Here is a 26,731-nt window from a genome sequence, read left to right on the forward strand (position 1 = left end):
GCCTTTTCTGGAACAGTGGTTCTCTCCCTTCCTAATGCTGTGACCCTTTAGAACAGCCCCATATTGTGGTTACCCTCCCAACCATAAAATTATTTCACTACTACTTCATAACTATAATTTTGCTATTGTTTGAATCATAATGTAAATATCTAATATGAAGTCCCCAAAGGGGTCACGACCCACAGGTTGAGAGCCAGCGATCTGGGGTGCAGTCTATCTGTTTCTATGGGTCATTCTCCATGGGTGAGCCCTTTCACTAGCTCATCAGCTTTTAGGTGGGTATTACATTGGCCTCAACCAAATATTCAGGAGAATGTTCCTATTCTAAGGTCACGTGGTTGGCTACTTTACAATAATCAGTCTCCTTTACTGTGGACTTTAGTCACTGTTTTTTTTACTATGAAGAGACTCCATGACAAGGCAACCCTTATAAAAGGAAAATTTAATTGGAGATGCTTTAATATGCTTAGTCCATTATCATGGCAATAGGAAGGTACAGTGCTGGAGAGGTAGCTTAGAGCTATATCCTGATACACACACACACACACACACACACACACACACACACACACACACACACACACACACATACATCTGGGCTGTCTGACATAGGCTTTTGCAACCTCCAAGCCCACCCTCAAGGATACACTTCTTCCAATGAGGCCTCACCTAATCCTTTCAAATAGTGCCAGTCCCTAGTGACTAAGTATTTAAATATATGAGCCTATGGTGGCCTTTCTCATTCAAACCATCACACCATGTAACCTAACATAGCTCCTGATTCTGGAACTGGACATTCTTGAAGGCAGAACAGGTCTTACTACACCTATGGCAGAGGCACTAAGGCAATTGTTACTGGTTTTACTGAAGAGTGTCCCTCTATGTCTGTCACACTAAGTCCAGACTTTCTGCAACCCTGGAGACAGAATCCTACTCCCAGGAAATATGGATGGGCCATTTCTCAGAACTTTGCTCATGTTTTCATCACAGACAATTACCCGAAGTTGTCTGACCTCTTCCAAAAATAAGACCTAAAACAATTGAGATCACTTAATCCTGTCTTCTCAGAAGTCCTTTGCTTTTAAAGCTCCTATGGTCCCTGCTGTCCCTCAGTCCTCTTAGTGTAACAACCTTAAGGAGGTGGAAGAAGGGTTTGGGCCAATGTTTCTCAACCTATGGGTCATGACCCCTTTGAGGTCACATATCAAATATCTACATTTTGATTCAGATAATTACAGTTCATAACATAATTACAATTACAGTCATAAGACAGCAACAAAAGTTTATGTTGGGGGTCACCACAACATGAGGAATTGTATGTATTAGAGGGTCGCATCATTAGGAAGGTTGAGAACCACTGGGTTAGGTCCTCTGAGTCCTATCACATACTCCTCTTGATGGGGAGAGGCTTTCTTGTTGCTTTATGCCTTTTCTCAGAGTTCAGACAGTTGCTGAAATGTAATACTTCTTCAGACTTGTGCCCTGGAGGGTATTATTGACATCATGATGATGATGATGATGATGATGATGATGATGATGATGATGATGATGGTGGTGGTGGTGGTGGTGGTGGTGGTGGTGGTGGTGGTGGTGGTGGTGGTGGTGGCAGTACTCATGTGACCTAGAATGACCTTTACTGCCTTTCTGGGACAGTGGCTACTGTTAACAAAATAATATTCTTGTGGTCTGATTTATAGCCTTGGTGTAATTAACAGTGGCCCGTGTAAAATGTAAATTTTCATAGACAGACATATTAATGAAACAATTAACATAGAACTGAACTTTGTCTTTGTTCCTTCCTGATGTGGTGTGATTTAGACACCAGGACTCATGGGTCAGTCTCCCATCACTTACCACAGAATCTGGATGATAGGGAGACTTCCCCCCTCCCTGCCTCCCTCACTCCCTCCCTCCCTCTCACCACCCTGCCCACCCATACCTACAGTACATAGGTGGTAATGAAATGAATAATGAAAAATCCATATTTATTTTTAAAGAAAATTTCTGGACTGTGTATGTTGGCACATATCTGTCATAGTAGCACTTAGCCAGGGCAGGAATGATCCTTCTGAGAGACGGAAGGATCAGAAATTCAAGGCAATCTTCTTGGGCTATATAAATGAGGGGAGAGCAGAATCCGATGGCCCATCTTTTTTCTATGGCCAGGAACTATCTGTATGTATGTGTGTATGTATGTGTGTATGTATGTGTGTATGTGTGTGTGTATGTGTGTATGTATGATGTATGTATGTATTTTCATCTAATCAAGGAAGTACCATCACTATTTGCATCATGGGGTAAGACCCCAGAGGCCTTCCCCACTCCCCAAGCCACAGTCTCAATTGTACCCCATGGGTACAATTGAAGCCTCAACATTCTCCCCTGGGGTTCACAAAGTCCTCGTCAGGCAGGCTCATGAGGAGACCATCCCCTCCTGTGCCTGCAGCTGCCAGGCGGGTAGGCTCAGCATAAGAGTCTTTATAGATAATGAGAGTCATGTGATTCATCAAAGGTCAGGAGTCTATCACTTTGAGTTCCTGCTAAACAAGGGTATGTTCCACAGAAGATCTCCCTCAAATTGCATCATTACTGGGGACCTCTGGAATTGGCTGGTTTGGATTAAGTCCTGTGTATGCATACCCAAAGCTCTGGGCAGTAGCATCCCAGCCAGCAGTGCCATCTGTCACCGTATGGTGGGCACCCCCACCCTTCCAAGTACATTAATTCTGTATGCTGGCACAGCTGCACAGTTCTGATATGTGTACGTTGTCCAGGAGTCCACAGCACAGGGCTACATGAAGGTAACAGGCTCGGTCTCCTCGAATCCCCAGACACCTGTGCCCGCTGGTTTAGGAGTGGGCAGGGATCCTTTGATACCAACCCTCCCTCCAAATCTCAAGCGCTTTGGTGCTATCTTGTAACTATAGGATCTGCAGCGAGATATCGAACAACACAGTGCGGGGGTGGAGTCTGTGTTCAATATCTGTGATGTCCTCCTGCATGACTCTGACGCCTGTGCCAATGAAACGGAGTGTGACTCAATCCAGCAGACCACCAGGAGCCTGGACAGGCGCTGGAGGAACATTTGTGCCATGTCGATGGAGCGGCGTATGAAGTAAGCAGCTAGCTGGCCTTGAACCCGGCCAGCCTTTCACACACGCCGCAGCCACCGTAACTGTGCTCTCTAGAGGTCATTTAGAAATATATCAGTCAGTACACTATGTGCCTTGCATCGATGAGGCTTGGAGTTAACTCCCAACACAGTGTACCTGACATCTTAGCCCTTAGGAGGTGGAGACAGAAGGATGGAGAGTTCAGGGCCAGCCTGGGCTACAAGAATCCTAGTCTTCAAAGAAAGAAAAGCCAAGAATTGGCAGAGAAGATCTAGTAGGGTAAGCAAGGAAATCACAGGCAGGCAGCCCCACCTCTTGCCCAAGCCCTGGGATCAGGATTTCTGAGGTGCCTAAGTCCTTCAGAAGAATTGAGTTTAGGCCAAGAGCAGCAGCATCCTTCACTGTTTCCTGGGAAGGGATGGCGGGGTGTCTCCCTAAACAGTTCAAGTAAAAGACTGGGAAGTGGGTCCTATCAGGGGATTGGAACTCTAAAATGAGTTAGACTACGCTAAGAGTGGATGTGGGCAGTTGTGCTAACTTCCTGTCCTCCGCTCCTGTCAGAATCGAGGAGACCTGGCGGCTGTGGCAGAAGTTTTTAGATGACTATTCCCGCTTCGAGGACTGGCTCAAGTCTGCCGAGAGGACAGCGGCCTGCCCAAATTCCTCAGAGGTGTTGTATACAAATGCCAAAGAGGAGCTGAAGCGGTTTGAGGTGAGCCTTTCCCATCCCATTCCCCCACTACAAGCCAAGCCTGCTGTAGCTCAGAAGCTGCTAAGTGACTTTGCATGACCAGATGGTCCCCACACAGTCACTGCCACCAGCCACTAGGACAGCCTTGCTAGTCTCACAGACCCGGGATGTGGTGTTCCTACCTGGGGAGCAGCCATGTGAAGCAAGCCACTTGGGGTTGGCAAAGTGTGTGTGTTGGGGGTAGGGGGGGTTCCCCAGCCCTTTCCCTATCTGGTGCTGACCTCCGCTTCACGCTGCAGGCCTTTCAGCGGCAGATTCACGAAAGACTGACACAGTTGGAGCTCATCAACAAACAGTACCGGAGGCTGGCTCGAGAGAACCGCACTGACACAGCCAGCAAGCTGAAGCAGATGGTGCATGAGGGCAACCAGCGCTGGGACAATCTGCAGAAGCGGGTCACAGCCATCCTACGGAGACTCAGGGTAACCTGCCTGTGGCCCCCCCGGGATGCTGCCAGGAAATACTCAGGGAGAGGTGAAATGTGATAGGCCGTGGCAGGCTGGCAACGTGGCAGCAGGTAGATTTCACTGAAAGCCTGAGTCATCTTAACATTCTTCTCACACAAAGGGGTCCATGGCTGCCAATGCTCATTTTTAAAGAGGGATTTGCATAGGGCTTCTCAGGCAGAGCCTGCTTGTGCGATCTGTTAGCAAAACACATCTCTCTTTGCAACATCTGTAACCCAATGGTGTAGGTGTTGGCACAGGGACTGCCCACAGAGTCTGGGGCACTGCTTTCCCCGGGCCAGTGCGGGGCATTGGGACAGTAACTGCCTGAGGTTTAGAGCCCACTGATTAACCTCAAAGCAGACTAGCAAGTTGAGAACCTAGACTTTTCATTTTTATTTTTTTAGCCCTCCTCAAAGGACATTGGCAGGCTGTCCAATAATCTAGACAATTTCTTTGCATTAATCTATTTCTTGCTGGTTTGGCTGTTACTAGTCTAAACCTTCACTTGATCTGAAATGCCACATTTGTCTTGAAATACCTGCCTGTCCCTTATGCAGTGGTAACCTGGGAGGCCTCTTTCACTGGAGAGAATGAATCTGTTTTACAAGTTCAGAATTACTGGAGAGTAAAATGGAGCAGTCACACTTAAGCCCTGTGTCTGTTTAAAAGACCATGTGTCTGTTAAAACACCAAGACTCACCATGTAATCCAGACTGGCCTACAACTCTTAATCCTCTGCCTCAGTCTCCTAGCTGCTAGGATTTCAGACGTGTGCCACCATTCCTGCCTGGATGAGCCCCTTCCTATCTTGAAGCTGCTCAACCTTCTCTCATGGGAAAGCCACTGCAGACTAATAAGGAAGACCTCTGTGCAACCTGCCCCATCCTCTGTGAATAGGGAGATCCACTGAATTAGACTAGAAAACCCGGAATTTCAAATTCCTCAAAGGACCTACGCAAATATGTTGCATATTCCCAAGCCCTGGAATTTTCTGAGGTGTAAGCCAAGGACCAAAGTGTTTGGGGGGTAGGGTACCACACAGCCAAGACAAGCACCCAAGGCTCCAGATGCAGTGCTGAGGCTTCTGGGATACCCCAGAGACAGTTCCGTCTGATAGCTTTGAGCACCCTCTCCTTTGAGCCAAACATGACAGTGTTGTGCGAGCATTGCCTCTCCTTCCTTCGCAGTACTTCACCAACCAGAGGGAAGAGTTTGAGGGCACCAGGGAGAGCATTCTGGTTTGGCTCACAGAAATGGACCTGCAACTGACCAACGTAGAGCACTTCTCAGAGAGCGATGCTGAGGACAAGATGAGACAACTGAACGTGAGTGCTGCTTCCTCAGCGCCTTGGAAAGGCGCCTCTGTAAAAGACAGCCGAGTGCCAGTTTTAGCTGGTACTCAGAATTCCAGAATTCTCCAGGCAACAGGCTACACTTCACCTATGTACTTATATTGCTAATTCTGGGCCTTTTAGTAGACAGCTCATTCCGAGGACAAAGCTCATTTTTTAGGTTACAGACTGAACTTTATCAACTTCCGTGTCTCTGGTACCTGAGTTCACTCGGGGCTGCCTTGGTGTCACTGGTGAGGCCAAGAACAGACCGCACCTCTGCTCTCACTGCCATAAATGTCTGTGTACAGTCAGTTTGGAAGTTTTGTTTGTCTTTTGTGGTTGTTTTTGAGACGGTGTCTTGCTATATAGCCCAGGCTGGCCTCAAACACATGGCGCCATCTTCCTTAGGCTCCCTGGTGATGAGATCATAGGCATGCGGCATTGTGTTCATCCTCACACTACAGTCTCCCCTCAGTCATTCTTTCCTTGGTTAGAAAAACACCAACAAATCAAAACCCCCTGTCTCTGAAAACAACAGGCACTTAATTATTATTGACACTGGGTCCACCGAGGCAGATGCCCACCAGTGACTTACTTGGGGAAATATTCTGTTCCCACCAAGTGCCAAGAAGATGAAATCTGTCCCCCATACCCATATGATGATCTCCATCTGGGTCAAATATACAATTTTTTTAATTGAAAGAAAGTATAGAATTGTTTCAAATTGATTGTCACTGTTAATTCCTTGAAAGCAGACGCTACTGTGCCAATTGCAAAACAGAAAAGGAAAAGGGACAAGACAGTAAATGACATCTAATGCCACACCCCCACCCCCACCCCCACCTCCGACCCCCATGTGGCCCTGTCATATGGGACAAACACGAGACACAAAGAAAGAGTCTCTACCTCACCTTCCAAACAGGGATTCCAACAGGAGATCACACTGAACACCAACAAGATTGACCAGCTCATCGTGTTTGGGGAGCAGCTCATTCAGAAGAGTGAGCCCCTGGATGCCGTCCTCATCGAGGATGAACTGGAGGAACTGCATCGCTACTGTCAGGAGGTGTTCGGCCGAGTCTCTCGCTTCCACCGACGCCTGACCTCCCACACCCCGGTAAGGACCCACACCCTGGTAACCGGCATCCAGCACTCCCAGCTGCTCAGTGAGCGCATCGTACTGGATACTGTTTGAAGAATCAGGAAGGTTACCTTGTACTGGACCCATGATTTACTTACAGCTAAAAAGAAGGGCTCCAGGGAAGCACCTCCATTCCTCCCTGGAGCTCTCCCCATCCAACCATGGCAGATTTGGAAATGTGCTAGTTTGAAATTGAGTCTTGCTTGCTTCTACTCAGCCGCCTTTGTGTGAACCCAATGGATGTAGAGTTATGTTTTAAGGATTTGGTTTTGTTTGTTTAAGTTATGTGCTTTTTGTGTGAGTCTGTGCACATGAGTGCAGTTGTCTCTCTGCGTGTGACAAAACTTTTCCTGAGTCACACATGTCTTACCTTATATAGTGAACTCATAATACAGATACCATCAAAGTTCAGCTTGGTGAACCAATAAGTTTTATAGGGTTTACTTATAGGAATATATGTGAAGGGTTTCTTAGAAGAGCAGAAATGACTCAAAGACAGCTGCATTACCAAAGCCCATCCCAGCACGGGCGACAGTTCACAAAAGCTAGGAACATGGAGCACATTGCACAGCCTGCAGGCAGCTCAACAGGTTGGAAAATGTCCTTTCCAAATATCTCCAGTCTAAACCTCTTCCAGGCAGCTGATTTCTACTTCCAGAGAGTTACTCAGGCCTCAGAACCTTCTTTACAGCTTGGCTTTCTTCCATCTGACGGGGGAGACCTCAGCTTTTATTGCTTACTCTGGCAGTGAGGAGGCTAGTGAATCCGGTCTGTTTCAGGAACTTCCTGAAGCTATTTTGAGTTGTGTACCTTCCTGTTTAAAGAGCTTTTCTGTAGGATGGATATTTCAATCTCAGTAAAAAAAACCCTTAGACAACACCTGGAGGCCAGAACAAAGTGTCAGATCCCTTGGTACTAGAATTACTGATAGTCGTGAGCCTCTTGGTGTGACTGCTAGGAGCTGAAGTCAGGTCCTCTACAAAAGCAGTATGTACTGTTAACCACTGAGCCATCACTCCAACTCCCAGGGAGAATTTTTCCTTTGCATCTCTCTTTTCTTTCTTTCTTTGGTGTATAACAGTTTTTGACTGTTCATGAAGAAAGTGGATTATTTAATTTTGAACTGTGTGGCTAATGAAAAGGAAACCCTATGTCTGTGTTTCCGTATAGAACTGTGTTATGCTGGCCTCTGGGTCCTCTGCTGGAAGAGTGGATCAAGTCTTAGTAATGCTTCTAAAGCATGTACACTAGTGTCACAGTTAGGGTGTAGAGAAGTGTGGCATTGGACCTCTGAAGGTGAAGCACCTCATACATGTTTTATGATACGTAGTGGTGACTGTGTTTTTCAGAGCTGTTTTTAATGATAGTACTCTAGAGTGTTCTTTTTCAAGATGGCGATTGATTGAAAAACTAATTTGAAAAAATTGTGCCCCAAAAGTACAACAGTAATAGGAACCAAAATGGGGGGTGGGGGCAGGATGGGGTGGGGGTGGGGTTCTTCTGTTTTCACTTACTGACTTAGAGTTCAGTTACTTAGCAGTAGGAAGGATGGTGCCTGGGAGTTGTGCTCCCCTCCCTGCCCCCATAATCCTTAGAACAGGACTGACCATAATTCTGGTCAGTGTCAGTGGTCCATAGAACCCACTGGAAACTGTCTAGTTTGGATTATATACGTTATATAGCTGCTTGAGGATGTAATTTGTCCTCTCCCCTCATATTTGGAAGCTTTCAATGTCTTTGCCTGTCTGGTGCTGGTCTTGCCTTTAAAGTATCAAATGTCCCCTTTCAAAGGGACCTTGATGTTTCCCTATTAAGGTGGTTTGGGGAATTCACATAAAGTGAAGGTCCTCATTCACTGTTCCCACCATACTGTGCCAGAACAGTTACTTCTTGGCCACCATGATTGGCTGGTTGGTTGCTTTTCTGTGTGGCCAATTTTGAATGTAGTTGTTTTTCCATCAGTATAGCCTCAGAAAGTCTCTAAGAAGTCCTCATTTTTAAATGTATTTGCTTACAGTCATTTTTATCTATAGAGCACAATAATATAAGCTGAAGAGAGTCACTACACTATGAAGTTAGAAAATTAAAAAGGCATAAACAAGAGCTGTGGAGGTGGCTGTTAGTAAAGGACTTGCTGTATTAAGCATGAGGGCCTGAGTCTGGGTCCCTAGCACCCATATAAACAGCTCAGCACAGCATTAGGCACCCATCACCCTGTGCTGGAAAAGACAAAGACAGGAGGATCCTGGAGCTTTCCAGCCAGCAAGTCTAGCTCAATCAGTGAGCTCCGTGTTCAGTTAGAGACACGGAAGGCATTGAGGAAGACACCTGTGTTAATTAACTTGGCTCGTCACAGACACAAAATACCTGACAAAAACAACTTCAGGGGAATAGGTTTATTTTAGCTCACAAGGGTACAGCCCACACAGCAGAGAAGGAAGATGGGGTGGCAGGAACTTGAGGCAGCTGGTCACCTTGCATCTGGTCAGGAAGCAGGAAGTGATAAATGCTGGCACTTGGCTCACTTCTTCTTCTATCTGGGACCCATGGGCCTGTATGGACCCACATTTAGTGTAGGTCTTCCCACCTCTATTACCCTGACCCACAAACTCCCTCCCTCGAATGCCTAGCGATGTGCTTTCAGGGTGGTTCTAAATCTCACCAAGTCAAGAATCAAAATTAACTATGACAATACCTACTGCCAACCTGCAGACTCCTTACACGCCTGCACACAGATGTATACACGCATGAGTGTACACATGTATACATGCACCTGCACACAGATGTACACACACACACACACACACACACACACACACACACACACAAAATAGAGGATATGATTCTTTCTTTTTTTTTTTTTTTTTTTTTTTTCGGAGCTGGGGACCGAACCCAGGGCCTTGCGCTTGCTAGGCAAGCACTCTGCCGCTGAGCTAAATCCCCAACCCCGAGGATATGATTCTTGAAGATGTGTTTCTGTCAGCCATAATGTCACTGGGCCATTGCTTCCTTACCATCTAGATAAACTTATCTGCTTGGCTGTACTCTTATTTTTTATTGTTATTTTCTGCTAAGAATAAAAGCTATAGTTCTTTCAAAATACAGACTCCAGACCCCACTGTGGATTAATCAAAACTGAATAACCATACATAAGACCTGAGAACTTTTAAAATACAGTGTGTGTGTGTGCGTGTATACACATTTAAGTGTTAGGGGTTGGGCAAATGTTTCCCAGGGCATCTTCACTTGCTGGTCTTCACCTTCCAACTTGTTCACTGCTGTGTACATCATATGCTGTAGATACCAGGCTAGCTGGCCAACGACTGTTCAGGAATCTTGCTCTAATAGGAGTGCTGAGATTTGAGCCACTCAGGATACTATGCCCTGTTTCCACTTGAGTTCTGAGGATTCAATTTCAGGTCCTCACGAATGCGTAGGAAAGGCTACCCCTTAACCCCAGCCATCTCCCCACCCCCACCCCTCAGTTCCTAAAAACGCTTTAGAAATGTCAATGCCAACTGTTTTCAGAACTGCTAGACAGACAGGCTTCCAAAGCTCTTTGTAACTACTGTAGCTTTTCAACTGGCTCACCCTAAAGCCTGGGTCCTCCCATTTTTAGGGCTTAGACGATGAGAAGGAGGCATCTGAGAATGAAACAGACATAGAAGACCCAAGGGAGATCCCGGCCGACTCCTGGCGTAAGAGGAGAGAGAGTGAGGAGCCCGCATCTTCCCAGTCACTGTGTCACCTTGTACCCCCGGCTCTGGGACACGAGCGGTCTGGCTGTGAGACCCCTGTCAGTGTGGACTCTATCCCTCTTGAGTGGGATCACACAGGTGATGTGGGGGGATCATCTTCCCACGAAGACGAGGAGGAAGGCCCATTCTACAGCGCACTGTCAGGTAAAGGCGGCTTCCCGGGACCTGGGACCTCAACCCATTTGACTGTGTTTCTAGCACCATAGTGATGCAGCAAGTTCTCAGTGATTCAGAGTCTAGCTTATGGCTGGTACAGGCCTGTGACTTTCTGGCTTCTGTCCTGCCCACCTTTTGCCTCACTCGAGAACTAGCTTGCTCCTGTTATAGGTGGGATGACATTCACATTCTGACTTTGGGGCTGTTCGCTGATGACTGTAGCCAACGGGAGGCTCCTCGGTTGATTTTTCTGCAGCATTTATCAAAGGTTATCAGAACACTGAGCGTGGCCCTTCTTACCACACGTGCCTCTAACCCACTACGACGACGAACAGGAGTGGACTGGGGGGAGGGAGGGGTCCTTCTGTTTTTTAAAGCTCTTTTACTGAAGAAGATGGGGAGTAGTTAAGGTCCTCCTCCCACTTGGCAGTGTCTCTGCGTGTCGAGGTAACTACGTGGGCATTACTCCGCAGGCGCCTCCAGCGAGGACAATGACATTATTCTTTTTCAGATGTAGAAATCCCTGAAAATCCTGAGGCTTATCTTAAAATGACCACAAAATCTTTGAAAGCATCTTCTGGTAGGCCCCTGCCCGTGCATGTGTCTCAACATGGCCGCATCTCATGGCACACACTGCATCCTAAACCTTGCTCCCGCGTCATGTCTGACCTGTGCCTCTGTGGACACCATGCGCCTTTGGTCCTTGTGTCATGGTGTATTTTACACTGCTGTACTCACCCTTACCCGCGTGCTCCTTACATACTAGAGTGCTCTCAACGCCCCACCCACCCACCCACGTCTAGGCCTGCAGAAAGAACTGCTGTTGTGGTGCCATTGCTATTTTTTTTCCTTCGGTGTGGGCCAAGCTTTCTTCATGGTGGCTTGGTTTCAGATGACTTCCTTGCTTCTGGTGAGTTCCTAAAATGCGTTGCTGGGGTTAGAAAAGACCCATTGCCTTTGCCACAGCAGAAGAAGCCTTTCTTCAATTTGCCACTTTAGCCCTACACCCACCCTGTCCCTATCTTCAGTGGCAGTGGAGAACTATCGGCGGCTGTTTGGTCCCTAAGTCCGTCTTCACAGTCTCTCTTGCCCTCCCCACTCGGAGGCCTCCTATCCTTTTGGCCTCCAGACCTGACCTTACTGCCTAGCGTCCCCACAACTCCAGACCTCACCGGCTCCATCCAGAACGCCGCCATTCATCCCACAGCCAATAATCATATGTCTGTTGCGCTCCGCGCTGTGGTCCCATCTCGTGAAGGTGCCATGTTGCTCAGTTGCATGACTCATTTCATTCCCTCCCAAGACATACTGACATTTTGCAAACATTGCATGCTTTGCAAGGAAAGCTGAAGAACTCATTTTGATATTATAACATGATGCCATGTCGCCTGTGACCATGTTTATGTCACTAAATAGAAATCCTCTGATTGGAGAGTAGACCCCAACTCAGGGTGATGCTTTTTTTTTTTTTTTTTTTTTTTTTTTTTTTTTTAGGTAAATCCATTTCTGAGGGCCACCCGTGGCATGTTCCCGATAGCCCTTCCCATTCCAAGCATCACTACAAACACATGGGAGGTGACAGGACTGTGGCACCGGTCCCCGCAGATGCCAGCACGCCTTACAAACCAGCCTATGTAAGTCCTGACCCCTTGGGAATGTAGCCCAGGCACATGCGGGCATTTCCAGTCTCACTGGACCTGTTTTGCTCATATGGTGATGGGATCTCTGAGGGGACTTCAGGGAAGGCATGTCACTCAGTGGTAGAGCTTGCCTTAGCAAGACCGGAGTTCATGTCCCTGCACCACCCAAAGAACAAGGCGCCCTCTGCTGAGGTACCCCTGTTTCGGCAGAACCCAGCCAACGGACTAGATTTAAAGAAAGGTTTCCAGCCCCCAAATTTGTGTGTGCTGATAACGAAGTGATGGACAACGATGAGAGAACTGTTTCTGTTAACATCAATTCCCCATATAAATAACAGAGCCTTCCTGAGCCGCCTCTTGGCTCTCAAATCTGTGCTGTTTGCTTTCTGACTGATCGTCCGAAAACAAAACAGGACTTCATCATAATCTGAATTGGTAGCGATGAGACTTGGATTTGGTTCCCAAGCCCTGGTAGGGAAGCACACAGCACCCCGTAGGCCTCCCTCACCTGATAGTGAACCTGCCTCGTACCTTAGGACTAATGTGTGTACAGGGAGGATAACTATGCCTGCACCTCTTAGTTGCATTAGTTCATGGTGTGCTCCAGTGAAGCAGCATCTGGAGACAGCATAAGGTTAAAGGTCAGCTAGAGATAGGTGTTAGCTCAGAGCATTCACAATGAGGGAGTTGAGGTTAAAAATGTCATTTGCAGTATAGTGACACAGGCATCTTTCAGAGTAGGCAACGCAAGTGGAGGTGGAGGGCCAGTGGGTTTAGCCAAAGTGCCCTCTGTGTGGGGGTGACCGTCACTATGTAATTGGGGATAAATCTGATACAGACGTGGCTGTGCCCACTTTGGAATGCCTCCTCTTGCTTAGCTGACAGCTACTGCTTTTACTGTCTCCGTCCGTGCTGCAGCCTAAGATTGCCGAAGGAAACCCCACCCAGCCCCAGAACCCTCTCCCTACCCTGCAGTTTGGCTTCTACCCTGCATTAGGCTTGTGTTCCTCACCTGCCCAAGTTCAACAGCTCAGCCTTTCTACTGGCTGTGAAACCACACGTGTTACCAGAGATCCGAAGCCTCATTTCCCAAGCTCCACACAAAGAAGCCACACAGACACGGCCCAGAGGAAGCACGGTTTTCCTAAGAGGGATCCATTTATTTTTGGAAAGGCCTGACATAATAGGCCACTCAGCTCTGGGAGCAGAAGTGTCACTGTGTACATTGAAGGATAAATGCTTGATGATGAATGACCTAGAAAGGCGGGGGACCCTGTGTTTCCCATTCACAGTGAGGAAAATGAACGCCTCGACAGGGTGATGGTTGAGGGGCTTTGTACAAGTGCTACTGCAAGAGCTGTCTCATAAGATAAGGGGTCACCTCCAACTCTTCCCATCATTTGTGTGGAGACCCTCAGGAAGGATACGGAAACGGCTACTTGATTCCCATCTTTAACGCGCCATGTTTCCTTGGCTGTCGCTGGCTTTCTGCCCTCAGACAGTGTCTTCATCAACCTCACCCTGTACAGTGATAAGCGGGTCACACATCAGTCACCTATCAGTGGGAAAAGTCCCACATCTCCACTTCTGAACTGTCCACAGAACCCCAGATGTTTTTAAGATCGCTTTAGGGTTTTACACAAATAACCTAAAAATTGGGCTGTTCCAGGTGAAGCTGCTGTTACATCAAGGCACCGATGACAGCAAAGAAGGCTCAAAGGACGGCACCCAGCAGGGAGACGAGCAGCTGGCCACTCTAACGGGACAGCAGCCAGGTACCAAAGGCGGGCAGCCCTAAGGAGATGTGTGGAGCTTGGCGACTGGGGCTAGGTGTTTACTTCGACTTTCACTTGATAAAACATTAGGGATCACACGATGACGTAATTTCCCAAGACTGCTGAACCTACCCCCACAGCAGCCTCGGTTAGTGTGAAAGGAGCCAGTTGGTGTTTATGAATGAGTCCCCAGCCATCTCATTTTATATTGGATTATTTTTCCCTGTAGTGCTGGCGTTAAGCTTGGCAGACAAGTGTCCTAACGCCCCTGGCCCTTCAGAAACAGTTCTTTACACAATGAGTGACAAAGGGTCCCCGTAGGAGAAAGTGCATGTTTTGTTTCTTTGAGACAGGGTTTCCCTGTGTAGCTCTGGCTGTCTTGGAACTTGCTCTGTAGACCAGGCTAGCCTCAGACTCAGAGATTCACCTGCCTCTGCCCCCTTAGTGCTGAGATTAAAGATGTGTGCTCCCACCACCCGGTTATGACATGCACGTTTTAATGCTTGCCACGTGAGGAAAAAACCTAGACGGGAAGGTGGTAATTAGCACATTGTCTCAAGGTCCTCATAAGGCTGGCCCAGAAGTTACCAAAGTCATTGCTGGGCTAGGTGCAGAGTAGAGCTGATCACACGGGGATGATCATTGTGAATCAAAACAGCAACGCTACCTAACATGCTGGGCCGGAGGCCAGAGTACCTGTTGGGCACAGGTTGGGTTCCCTCACCCTCTGTCCCTCCTCCCTTCCGGCCTTTGTCGGAGTGGAAGGGATGGGCCTTGGATCAGAACTTGGAGATTCCAGACGATAACTCTGGTCCTCCTCCAAGGAGCATCCTTGGCTCACCTTTGCCACGCTGACCGCCCGTTTTATTGCTCGCTCTAATTGGCGGCTCTGGATTCCAGGTGCCTTCGACCGGTGGGAGCTGATTCAGGCACAGGAACTTCACGGCAAGCTCAGATTAAAGCAGACCACGCAGCAGCTGAATTCCGATATCGGCAGTATCGCTTCTTGGCTCGAAAAAACTGGAGCCGAGCTGGAAGCTCTCAAGTCGGCAGAGCCTCCCTCCAACATCCAGGAAATGGCACTCAGGGTGAAGAGACTGCAGGTGAGTGGAGCGGTGGGTGGAGGGAGGGGAGAGGTGATCAGAGCAGGCTCGCACTGCTGCTGGACAAACAGACCTGGGTTTGGAGTAGCTGGTAGTGTACGGGGACAGGGACGTGGACAGTAGTTGCTTTTACCTCAGTAAGGACCAAAACACGGGTTTCCCTTTTCACATGAGCGAGCGTCTACAGAAAATCCCCAAACCAAGAAGCATAGATAGGACTCAGGTCCTCAGGACTGGAAAGATCTAGACTGTAGATTTAGGTGATGGTAGCCAGTGTCAGGCCACATAAAGCCAACCCTCTGGCCTGTATGTGGCAGTTCTACACAAGGCTAGCAGTGGAGTCTTCCCGGGAAAGGTTCACACTAGGAGGGCCAGCTCACTGGCTGAAGAATCCTGTGGCCTGACCTCTGTGGCTATGCTGGGTGATACGGTTAAAGACTTGTTACTTATACGATCAGCCCTAGGCCTCAGGAGCACCAGCCCAGGGTGCGGGGGAGGGGGCGGTTTAAGCCCTGAGCAGATAAGTCTGAGGTCCTGAAACCCAAGACAGGAGCTTTGAGGATGTCCAGTTTCCCTTCACAACTGTGCTTTCCCATTGCAGATGTAGAGGTTAGCATTTCTCCTAGAACAGTGGTGTGTCTGGGGTCCCTAAGGGCAAGTACAAAGTAGCCATATAGTCTTTATCTGGAAAACATTTAGTCTTACTTAGGACTGTCCCTAAGCCAGTGACAGACAAGGGACTGTAGGTCAGCAAGGTCTCTTTGTGCCTCCGGTCAAGCCTGTCAGAAGCAGGCCTCTGGTTCCCCAACCCTGTTAGCCAGCCAAGCTCACTAACCTTGTAAGGCAGCTCCCTCAGCTGATGCTTCCCAGCCACTCACAGGCGAGTTCTCTCTCGTCTTGGTGCCCACTGCTTGGAGAAGTGTGGAGGAGGGCTGTCCTTTCCAGGTATTCAGAATGAGCCCCTCTTCCCTGTTGTCCGAAGCCCTAACCTGATCTGCTCCCTAGGAGATATTAAAAGCCTTCGAAACCTACAAGGCCTTAATGGTCTCCGTCAACGTGAGCCACAAGGAATATCTGCCCAGCCAGAGCCCCGAATCCACAGAACTCCGAAATAGGCTCCATCAACTGAGCCTGTCCTGGGACAAGGTCCAGGGTGTGATGGACAGCTGGCGAGGAGACTTGAGACAGTCACTCATGCAGTGCCAGGTATGTTGACTCAGCCCAGGGCCCTGTCCCAGCAGCAGCCTGGCCCATACACTTGGAGCTGCTGATATTTTTACCATCCCCAGGCTTGAGTTAGGAAGTAAGCAAGTTCCCCTCCCCCCGCGCCATTAAAATGACCCCGTGTTTACCTAGCATTTCCAGGTCTGTTGCCTATGCCCACCCTGGGAGTCAGGGGCACAGCAAGCATGCATGCCACCAGGTTGAGGAAACTGTCTCTCTCTGTCCTTTTGTCAGAGAGAACCATAGAGCATTTTGATACGGGAGTAGTTTGATGCGGGAGCAGTTTGATACTTAGAACAATTCCCTGAAACTCCGGGACGTCAGAGTTCCCCTCTGAGACCTGAGCCTGATTCTAGGGCTCATTTTTTTTTTAGGACTGAACAATGATGTATACAATATAATGTTGGCCTACTACCCAACCCATGTGAGTGTTGAGTGTGCGTTAGCTCTCCACCACCAGTTAGCTCTGAGTCTGTCTTTAGGAACATGAGCCCATCACAGCCTGTCATGTGGGGTGGGATCCCACAAGCATTGCATCTGGAAAGTGGGCTAAATAACATGTATGGTCTTCACATGTAAACCAGTACCTAGAACACCCACCCACCCACCCCCTACTCCCCCCACCTCACCCCACCCCCACTGCTGGTATTTGTTCATATCTGATGCCTCCCAGGGCTCTGCAGTGTCCACTCTTCCTCCCTGCTTTTTCCCTTCCTTGTTGAGTCCCTGGCCTGTCACTGAAATCTGGTCCTTTGCTGACTGACTAACGGGTAAGAATAAGCAGGCACTCCTAGGCACCCCTGCCCTCAGCCCACACCAAGACCATGATCTAATGAGTGTTGTTTCTGAAGGACTTTCACCAACTGAGTCAAGACTTGCTCCTGTGGCTAGCGAGTGCCGAGAGCCGCAGGCAGAAGGCGCACATCACCAGCCCAGAGGCAGACCAGCACGTCCTCCTGGAGTGTCAGAAAGAGCTAATGGTAAGTTTCCTCCACGGGCTCATGAGTCACTGTCACCTCCATGGGTCGGAGTCCTTGGCAGCCTCATGCAGTGCTCTGGGCACTGTCGGTGGCTGTGACTCAGGGGTTCATGCAGAGAGGTGAGGAGCCAGAGGCAGATGCGTTTAAGATCCTTGGGAATAAGGGACATCAGTGTGTTAAAGGTCCCTTTTGGAAGGCAAGGCCACTGAAGCATGTCTTTTCCATTGTTAATATATTCACCCCTGGCTGGAGAGATGGCTCAGTGGTTAAGAGCACTGACTGCTCTTCCAGAGGTCCTGAGTTCAATTCCCAGCAACCACATTCAAGATCCCTTCTGTAATGGGATCTGATGTCTGAAGACAGCAAAATATAAATATATATATATACACATATACATATACATACACATATACATATACATACACATACACACACACACACACATATATATATATATATATATGTGCCCCTGGATATCCAATGGTCTTACATTCCTACAGATTTGGGGGTACTTGAGTCCACCAGGTAAAATGTTCATTTTGTTTGTATATATATTCTGCATATATTTTCATACAACCTATATAAATCGTCCCATATGTCTTGAATCCCCTCTTGATTACTTACAATCCTTAGTATACTATAAATGACTTGTGTATATGCTAAGTAAACTTGTTCTGCCACACCTGGGGAATAACAGGGAGAGCATTCATGTATCCAGAGCAGCAGAAGTTCTTTGCTGTGCTTTTTGGATCCATGACTGATCAGCTGTGGGTACCGGACCCTCGGGCACAGAGGGCTGACTGCACTGTTCATCTGGTCCAGGGGAGGACATACTGCCCAAGATGAGCTACATGTTATCTATATTCATAGTAGAAATGTCCCGTTTTCTGGAGGTAACTGTCTTTCATTAATAAGCCAAGGTGAGGGGTTGGGGATTTAGCTCAGTGGTAGAGCGCTTGCCTAGCAACCGCAAGGCCCTGGGTTCGGTCCCCAGCTCCGAAAAAAAGAAAAAAAAAAAAAAATAAGCCAAGGTGAGACCTATATGTACATTCTCACTTGTCTCAAAGGGACTTGTTTTTACCTATAAGCTTACATGTAGTTTAATTTTTCAGTATTTTGATTTAAAATTGCTGGGCATTGCTTTAAAAAAATTTCTATACTAAAATCTCTGTAAAGCTCCACTCCCTACATAACAGTGCCCAAGAGAACTTTCTACATGAGTGGGCATCCCCTGCCTCTGTAGCGCAGGTGGCTACCCAGGGACTGGGATGAGATTGAGACCGATTTTCCCCTTTTGAGTGGAGGTGGCAGCATAGCAAGAAGACAGCCCTTAAGTGATTGGCCCAGGGCACCCCCTGTGTAGCTAAGTGGAACTCAGTCTAACAGCTCTTGGTGTGGACTGGCTTCTGTTTCCCTGCCCTGGTGAATAAGGGCCTAGGCTTTTCATAGTACACTCTCGCTTCTCCCCTCTAATTTCTCAACATCAAAGCATCTTTAGAGTTCAAGGGAATTAAAAACAGGAGTTGGGTTACAACCTATTCAGCTGTTCTCTGGATAGTGTGAAGCTATCTGGTATCAATGAACCAAAGAAAGTTCTGGAATTGGGCTGTACCTTGCATTTGTCCCAGAACACAGAAAGCTGCACCATCCTCCCCTCTGACAACTCTTACACCATTTTGCTTTCAGAAACTGGAAAAGGAGTTGATAGACCGTCAGCCTCAAGTCAGCTCCTTGCAGGAGATTTCCTCCAGCCTTCTGGTTAAGGGGCACGGAGAGGACTACATTGAGGCCGAAGAGAAGGTCCACGTAATCGAGAAGAAACTCAAACAGCTGCGAGAGCAAGTGGCTCAAGACCTGATGTCCTTGCAGGGAAGCCTGGTGAGTCAGTCCCCTTGCCAAGTGGCCAAGATACCTCAGAAGAGGCAGGTAGGGTGACAGGCTGCAGCTGCACTGTAGTAGAAGGTAGTGTGAAGGTTCTGGGCCCTTCTTGGCTGTGCAGCTTTATAAAATAAGTTGCATAAGCCCCGTGCACATGATCTGCCATTTGGAAAAAGGCAGATAACAGTCACCTCTATCTATCAGTAGGAATATGCAAGATGGGTCCCACCACCCTTTCTACCTTCGTGCTGGACACAAGCCCTCACTCTCTCTCAGGCTGTCCTGGTTTCCTTCCTAATTATCTTCTCATCTGTTGAGCTTCAGTTCTGAAAACGTGCTGTAACTCAGTGAGCATGCCAGACTGTGGCCTCCCCCAGCTGGAACAGTGACATGAGCCCACCAGCGACAGACGGACAGACAGATGGACGGACCGACTGAGACTCACAGCCACTTGGGACTGTAGGGCTTCCAGTGCTTTGGCTAAATGGCCTTTTTTCTGGAAAAGTCTGTCTTTTACACGGGAGGAGAGAGTAATTAGCAGGATTTAAGCTAGGATAGGAACAAGCTGCTCTTTTAAGAGTTCATAAAGCACAGTGCAGGAGGCTACCTACGACTTTGTTTTGCCCTAAACTGAACAACTGGGTATGGCTTTCAGAATCCAGACGCTTCTTTGACCAGCTTTGATGACGTGGACTCAGGGGAACGACTTGCAACAGCAAAGGTCAGTGCCCTTCCTGCCTCAAAACATGCCCGGCTCTCACAGTCACTAAGATGACGGGATCTTGAGCGTCCAAGGCCCCACTGGACCTCTTGTGATAGCACAAATCTACTTCAACCAACCTTCTAGCCAAAAGAAATTGCAGTATTTTTAGTAACAATTATCTTTTGAGTGTGTATATACAGCATGCCACTGTCTGCATATGGAGGTCACAGAACAACTTGTAGGACTCGGGTCTCTCTGTCCATCACTTGGGTCACCAGGCTTGGCAAAAAGTCCCTTTACTTGCTGAACCATCTCTCTGGTCCTATAAAATGATTAATAAATGTTTTCAAAGACGACTCAAAAGGCTCTCTCGTGATGAGTTACTTTTCTTTGAGGTCATAGTAGATTGTAGATGGCCTCTGTTGAGGGACTATGTTGAGGGATTTCCTCCTGTCTCCAGTAAATCAGATCAGTATACTGAAATTTGAAAATCTTGATGGCTTAACAGACCTAATCACTCCCTGTCATCAAGTTGAATCACATGTGGTGTGTGTGAGACTCAAGTCCCGGAAGTGACCTAAGAAGGTGGGGATGGGGTTGCTAACCTAAGGAAGAACACGTTGCATTGTGGGCTTCTTTGTTCCAACAGTTTGGAGAGGAAGAGGAGAAGGAAGAGGAGACAGACAGCAGGTAATGGGATTATGGATCCCACAGTGACTCCCTATGGGTTCCTGTGGAGAGGTGCACCCAGCTACCTGAATTACTTTTCTATGACTGTGACAAAACACCCTGACAAAGCAATGGAGTAAAGAAGTTTATTGTAGCTCACAGTTCCAAGGGTTCAGTACATCATGGCAGGGAAATCATGATAGCAGGCGCTTGAGGAGCTGGTTACATTGTACCCACAGTCAAGAAGCAGCTAGAGAGACGATCCGTGGTCTTGGCTTGCTTTCCTCCTTTATTTTCAGAGCCCCAGCCTGTGGAATGCTGTCTCCCACTCTCAGAGCAGTTAGCCTAATCTAGAAAACCCCTCACCGCCAGGCCCAAAGGCCCATCTCCTATATGATTCTTGTCAATTTACCTATTAGTCGGCATCATCCCAGTGTCAGCTCATTTGAACCTCACATCCCAGAGCCCTGAATTTCTTTCCATAAGCACGGAGGCAGATGATGGTGAGTGTGCCTTATGAACCCTCCTGATGAGAGTCCCCCACCTTCTGTTTGCAGGACGCCCCACCTCGACAGCCCTGGCATCTCACAGCCAAGGCGCTCCTTCCTCTCAAGGGTGATCAGGGCAGCGCTACCATTGCAACTGCTGCTGCTGCTGCTGCTGCTCCTGGCCTGCCTGCTGCCTGCCTCCGAAGATGACTACAGCTGCACCCAGGCCAACAACTTTGCCCGCTCCTTCTACCCCATGCTGCGGTATACCAACGGGCCACCTCCCACCTAGAGGGTAGTTCTGCCAGCTGCCGTGCCATGCTGTTGGCCACAGGTGCTCAGCTCGTGGTATCAGACCAACCCAGGAGTGAAATCTTCGCCTTGAACAAGGTCCAGGAACTTGCTGCAGACACCTCCCCTCCTCTTGTCCAAGTGGAACTGTGGGAGCCCAGGACAACTCAGGCAAGATGTCCTTCTGCTGGGACAGAGCACCAAGTACAGCAGGAGGACCTGGCATTCGAATAAAGTTACTAGATTGATGATTCAGAGAACTCTGGATAAGGGGCGGGCTTCCGGGAGAGCCACACGCTATTGTAGCACAGCTGATAAGGAAGGCCCTGTGAACCATGATGTTCAGCACATACATGAACTACATCCAAGAAGCTAGTAGGTCCCCTACCTTAGTAATGGTTCAGAAACTCCTGTGCACTGAGCTGATTGGTTGATTCAGATACATTTTAAATACTTGGAATGAGATTTCCTCCAATCAGCTAGTAGTCTATACGTCCCAGGTTATAAACCAAAATCTCCCACTTGGTACCCAGGTCAGCTCTTTTTACATTGCTTTAAAAAAAAAATCTCTAAAGAAATTTTTATTGCATGGATGTTGTTATTTGTGCATATTTTTTAACAACGCTGAATCTGTATGTATAATGTAAACTTGGATTTAAAAAAAAAAAGATTTTTGGCCTGAGCTTTTGACTAATGTACAGTAAATGCCAAACTACAGACTTGATAGGGATGTTTTTATAATTTAATTTTTTAAGACTTTTCATGTTTAAAGAGACACTTCAGGTCTGGTTGAGCTGTTTGGCCACCAGGGATTGGTAAAGAAACTTGGAAGTATTTGTGATATGTACAACTCAGATGTTTCTCATTAAAAAAAAAAAAAAAAAAAAAAAAAGCCAGATTGTGTATTGGACTCTGTGAGAAAGCAGGTCAGTGGCGCACAAACAGAACAAATACCATCTTAGACTCACCTGATCCCAGCCCGCTGCTACCATGGACCCTGCGGCTACCTCCTGTGGCACAGACCCAGGCAGGGAAGCTGCCTATGCTCTCCCTGCCCCAGACTACCCCTTTCTGTCTCCCTGAGAGTCAGCTGAGCTCAGTGAGGCTGTAGCCACATGTTGGTGTGGACTCATTGGCAGCCTGCACTTTTCCTTCCTAGACTATTTGGGTCACCCAAGTCCTCTAGCTGCTTGCCAAGGACAGCCTCCTCTTCTTAGCCTGTCTCTTTTCCCTCCCCCTCCAGGACTCACCAGATCCTAACACAATGGCTACCAGGGACCATTCAGTTATCACCTATATACCCCACTGTCCAGAGTCCTGCCAGCCGTCCTCTCTAGCCTTGAGACCCAGGCCCAGTACTGCAGTCCCTACTGCCAGGTAAAACTTGTGTTAAAACTGAAGACATGAGCAGACTGTGGCAGAGAAACAGAAGACCTGGAGAAAGGCTGTATCTCCATTTACCCGACAAACAGGAAATTGAGATCCCAATGCTACTGTGAATTAGCATGCTGAACACTAAATACCTCCAGCTAAGACAGAGACTTGAATAAAAGAAAATCCTCAACCAGCCTGGAGAGATGGCTCAGTGGTTAAGAGCACTGGCCGCTCTTCTAAGAGGTCCTGAGTTCACTTGCCAGTAATCATATCTCAGCTCACCACCATCTACAATGGGATCTGATGCCCTCTTCTGATATGCAGATGTACAATCAGAAAAAAAAATAAATACACCTTTAAAAAACAACCCTCATCCAACAAATTCCAGACATACAAATCCCCCAGTTACAGTCCCTAATGAAAACGACATAGAAGAACTTAAAGAATTCAAAGAATGATTGTAACTATGGTCAAACAACTCAAGGCAGAGACAAAATAAGGGAGCTGATCTAAATAGTTTGAGGGTTTGTTTTTTTTTTTTTTAAAGAACTTCAAATGGAAATGTTAGAAATGAAAGGGTTTTTTTTTTTGTTTTGTTTTTTTTTTTGTTTTCTTTTGTTTTTTAATTCTTTTTTTCCAGAGCTGGGGACCGAACCCAGGGCCTTGCGCTTCCTAGGCAAGCACTCTACCACTGAGCTAAATCCCCAACCCAGAAATGAAAGTTTTAATAAACCAATTAAAAGCCTCATGGAAAGCCTGAGCAACAGAATGGATTGTGTCAAAACAGGTGGAGGACAAAATAAAGGAATTGGATCATTTAGTAAAGATCAGGAGAAATATAACAATAAGTGAAGTGTGGAAAAGTTTTGGAACCCCATAAAAAGACAATCTGATTTGGGGCATGGAAGGAGAAGAAAAGCATAATGAAGGCCTAGAAAACTGTTCACAGATATCATAGAAGAAAATCCCCAAACCTAGAGGAAAAGATCCCTGAGGACACTAGATAAGACCAGAAAAGAAATTCCCCCACAGTGTATTAGAGTTAAAATACTAAAAATGCAAAATATAAAAAGGGCTTTTGAGCTCCAAGGGAGGAGGGTCAAGCCACTTACAAAGTCATGTTGGTTACAATAATAGCTGATGATTCAACAGAGACCTTTAAAACCAGCAGGGCCTGAAAAGCTGTAATCCAAGAGCCTAACGGTTATACCTAGCAAAACCATCTGATAAGGGGCTGGAGAGATGGCTCAGCAGTTAAGGGCACTGATTGCTCTTCCAGGTCCTGAGTTCAGTTCCCAGGACCCCACTTGGTGGCTCACAACCATCTGTAATGGTGTCTGAAGAGAGCTACAGTGTACGCATAAGAATAAATAATTCTTTTTTAAAAAATCATCTGTTAAAATTGAAGGCAGGCCTCTCATGATATCATGTGTCTTTAATCCCAGCACCACTGGGGAGACAGAGGCAACTGGATCTCTAAATTCCAGGCCAGCCAAGGTTATATAGTGAGACCCTCCCACACATACACAAAATAATAATTTGAAACATTACAGGCTATTACCAATGTTCTTGGTCACACTCTAGAACTTCATAGGAAGACAGTACTGAAGACACAACACACTTGAGTCACAAAAAGCAAGGCGGAACTCACATGGAAGCTTCTTCATCCTTACTGGCTTTCACTGGTTTTCACAGTGCTTAAAGGCACTATGCATGCTACCAGAGATAGAAAGGGTTTTTGTTTGTTTTGGGACAGAGTCTCACTGTAGCCCTGGCTGGCCTAGACCTCAACTATGTAGATCAGAAAAGCCTTGAACTCAGATATCTTATCTACCTGCCTCTGTCTCTAGAGTGCCAGAATTAAAGACCACCCCTCCTGGCCGGAAGTCACCAATCTTGCCTAGCTGTGAGCCCTGGAAACTCTAACTGCTACAATAGTGTTGTAAATGGGGCCTGGAGAGATGGCTCAGTGGTTAAGAGCACTGGCTGCTCTTCCAGAGGTCCTGAGTTCAATTCCCAGCAACCACATGGTGGCTCACAACCATCTGTAATGGGATCTGATGCCCTCTTCTGATGTGTCTGAAGACAGCTAGAGTGTACTCGCATACATAAATAAATAAATCTTTAAAAAAAAAAATAGTGGTGTGTCATAGGATTAGCCACCCATCTTCCTTTCTCATCAGGGCCAAGGACCTGTGTCCGGACTGATGATCTGCCCTAAAAGGGGTCTATTTATGTATTAAACTAACTCCTAATGGGTTATATCATAGACTAGTATATCTGTCAACCTTTGTAAGACAGGCTTTTCCCAATAGATGGTAATTCACACAGAAAACCCTCAACTCATCAAGACACAAAGCATAAGAGACTGTAGAGGGCTCAGCCCTATATCTATGTAGCACCCCCTTCCTCCAAAGGCTCAGGGCTCATTGTGGAAGAGGGGATGGGGAGACTGTAAGAGTCAGCATACGGATGACAAGAAACAGTACTTTCTAGGCACGGAACAGCTGCACATAGGAATTCAGAGCAATTGAGACAGCATGCACAAGACCAGTGCTGGCTCAGGCCAGGCAGAATTTCAGCACGGAGAGGGGAGGTGGATGTTAAGTCCCACACTCCTGCCTTAGGAACTACTGGAAGTTGATAGTGTTTGGGAGAGGGAGAGTTTATTTTCTTTAAGGTCACCCCAGCCCTTGGTGGGCTGACCATCCTCCAATGAAGGCCACACATCTAAGAATATCTGGGCAGCACAAACTGTACTTGTTAAAGAAAAGAAGGGGCTGGGGATTTAGCTCAGTGGTAGAGCGCTTACCTAGGAAGCGCAAGGCCCTGGGTTCGGTCCCCAGCTTCAGAAAAAGAGAACCAAAAAAAAAAAAAAAGAAAGAAAAGAAAAGAAGCAGAGTTGGGTGGGTAAGGAAGAGGGGATTGATCCTGGAGTAGTGGAGGAAGGAGTAAATAGGATTGAAATGGTCAAGGAGAAATTTTTAATGATCTTTTTTCTTAAATGTATACTTGTGTATATTGTATGTGGTATGTGCACGCGAGTGGAGGTGTCTGCAAAGACCAGACCAGAAAGGTGGTCGGATCCCCTGGAATTGCAGTTGCACGCAGTTTTAAGCCATCTGATGCGAGTACTCGAAACTGAACTGGGGTCCTCTGCCACAGCAGTGTCCTGAACCACTGAGCACCCCCCCAACCCCCAACATTATTATGAAAGATTTTTGGGAGGCTTTTGCCTCTAGGCTTTCTAGTTCACTCACATTTATCTTTCTGAAAAACTGAGACTTCGAGACCCACAACCTGTCTGGGGTGAGATCTTTCCTGCATGTGTGCAACTTGTCGCAGTCGCAGTCATGAATACCTCGCTGAAAGTTAAGGTTAATAAAGGACACTTGCATTTCTATCCACTGCCCTCAAGCAGGAAGGCACTCAGTCACAAGGTGGAGGCACACAAATGTCCGCGTTCTAGCTTTTCCTCCTCCCTCAGGCAGGGACACCAGGCCCTGGAATCCTGCTGCCCACAGTTAGGTGGGTCTTCCCTCCTAACAGTGATGAGGAGCTCATCCAGTTGATAACAACCATCACAATCTATAAGTGGTTTGACCCTGACCATCCATCGCGGGGAGGGCGGAGGAGGGACATCCAGAGAGGACAAGAATCACTTGACCCAGACTTCTCCATTGCCAGTGTTCTGAAATGAACTGCAGGTGGCTTCCGTCTACCCCAGATGCTCTAGGCTAGAAGTACTTTGAATTGAAGGCATTTTTTTTGCATAATTTGGGGGAATTTATGTAAACTAACAAGATTTCTAGGGATAGGACTGTATCTCACATATGCCTCGGCCATATATGCTGCAGGTAACTTTATACGATACTTTTAGTGATTTTTGTGCCTGAAAGTTTCA

General features: G+C 47.3%; 1 protein-coding gene and 1 long non-coding RNA gene across 19 annotated transcripts in view; one reads left to right on the forward strand and one right to left on the reverse strand.

The window, feature by feature from the left end:
* Syne2 (spectrin repeat containing nuclear envelope protein 2) overlaps positions 1 to 22,345 on the forward strand; it is a 311,183-nt gene extending 288,838 nt beyond the window's left edge. For 11 of the 18 annotated variants that reach the window (XM_087554076.1, XM_087554085.1, XM_087554079.1 and 8 more), the window contains 16 exons: positions 2,928 to 3,115; positions 3,675 to 3,825; positions 4,104 to 4,286; positions 5,501 to 5,638; positions 6,570 to 6,764; positions 10,408 to 10,690; positions 11,214 to 11,282; positions 12,197 to 12,336; positions 14,012 to 14,117; positions 15,018 to 15,220; positions 16,226 to 16,426; positions 17,296 to 17,424; positions 19,111 to 19,302; positions 19,958 to 20,023; positions 20,655 to 20,695; positions 21,232 to 22,345. In XM_087554076.1, the coding sequence (XP_087410202.1) occupies positions 2,928 to 3,115; positions 3,675 to 3,825; positions 4,104 to 4,286; positions 5,501 to 5,638; positions 6,570 to 6,764; positions 10,408 to 10,690; positions 11,214 to 11,282; positions 12,197 to 12,336; positions 14,012 to 14,117; positions 15,018 to 15,220; positions 16,226 to 16,426; positions 17,296 to 17,424; positions 19,111 to 19,302; positions 19,958 to 20,023; positions 20,655 to 20,695; positions 21,232 to 21,454 (2,508 nt within the window). In that variant the 3' untranslated portion in view covers positions 21,455 to 22,345. 18 annotated transcript variants of the gene reach the window in all.
* Positions 13,519 to 15,214, reverse strand: LOC120103555 (uncharacterized). The gene is made up of 2 exons (XR_015623129.1): positions 14,959 to 15,214; positions 13,519 to 13,863 (listed from the first exon to the last, which is right to left on the reverse strand). It is a non-coding gene; the product is annotated as an uncharacterized LOC120103555 (long non-coding RNA).
* Positions 22,346 to 26,731: the final 4,386 nt, after the last annotated feature.

The sequence above is a fragment of the Rattus norvegicus genome, chromosome 6, assembly GCF_021556685.1.
Source record: "Rattus norvegicus strain SHRSP/BbbUtx chromosome 6, alternate assembly SHRSP_T2T, whole genome shotgun sequence".
Taxonomy (NCBI): Eukaryota; Metazoa; Chordata; class Mammalia; order Rodentia; family Muridae; genus Rattus; species Rattus norvegicus.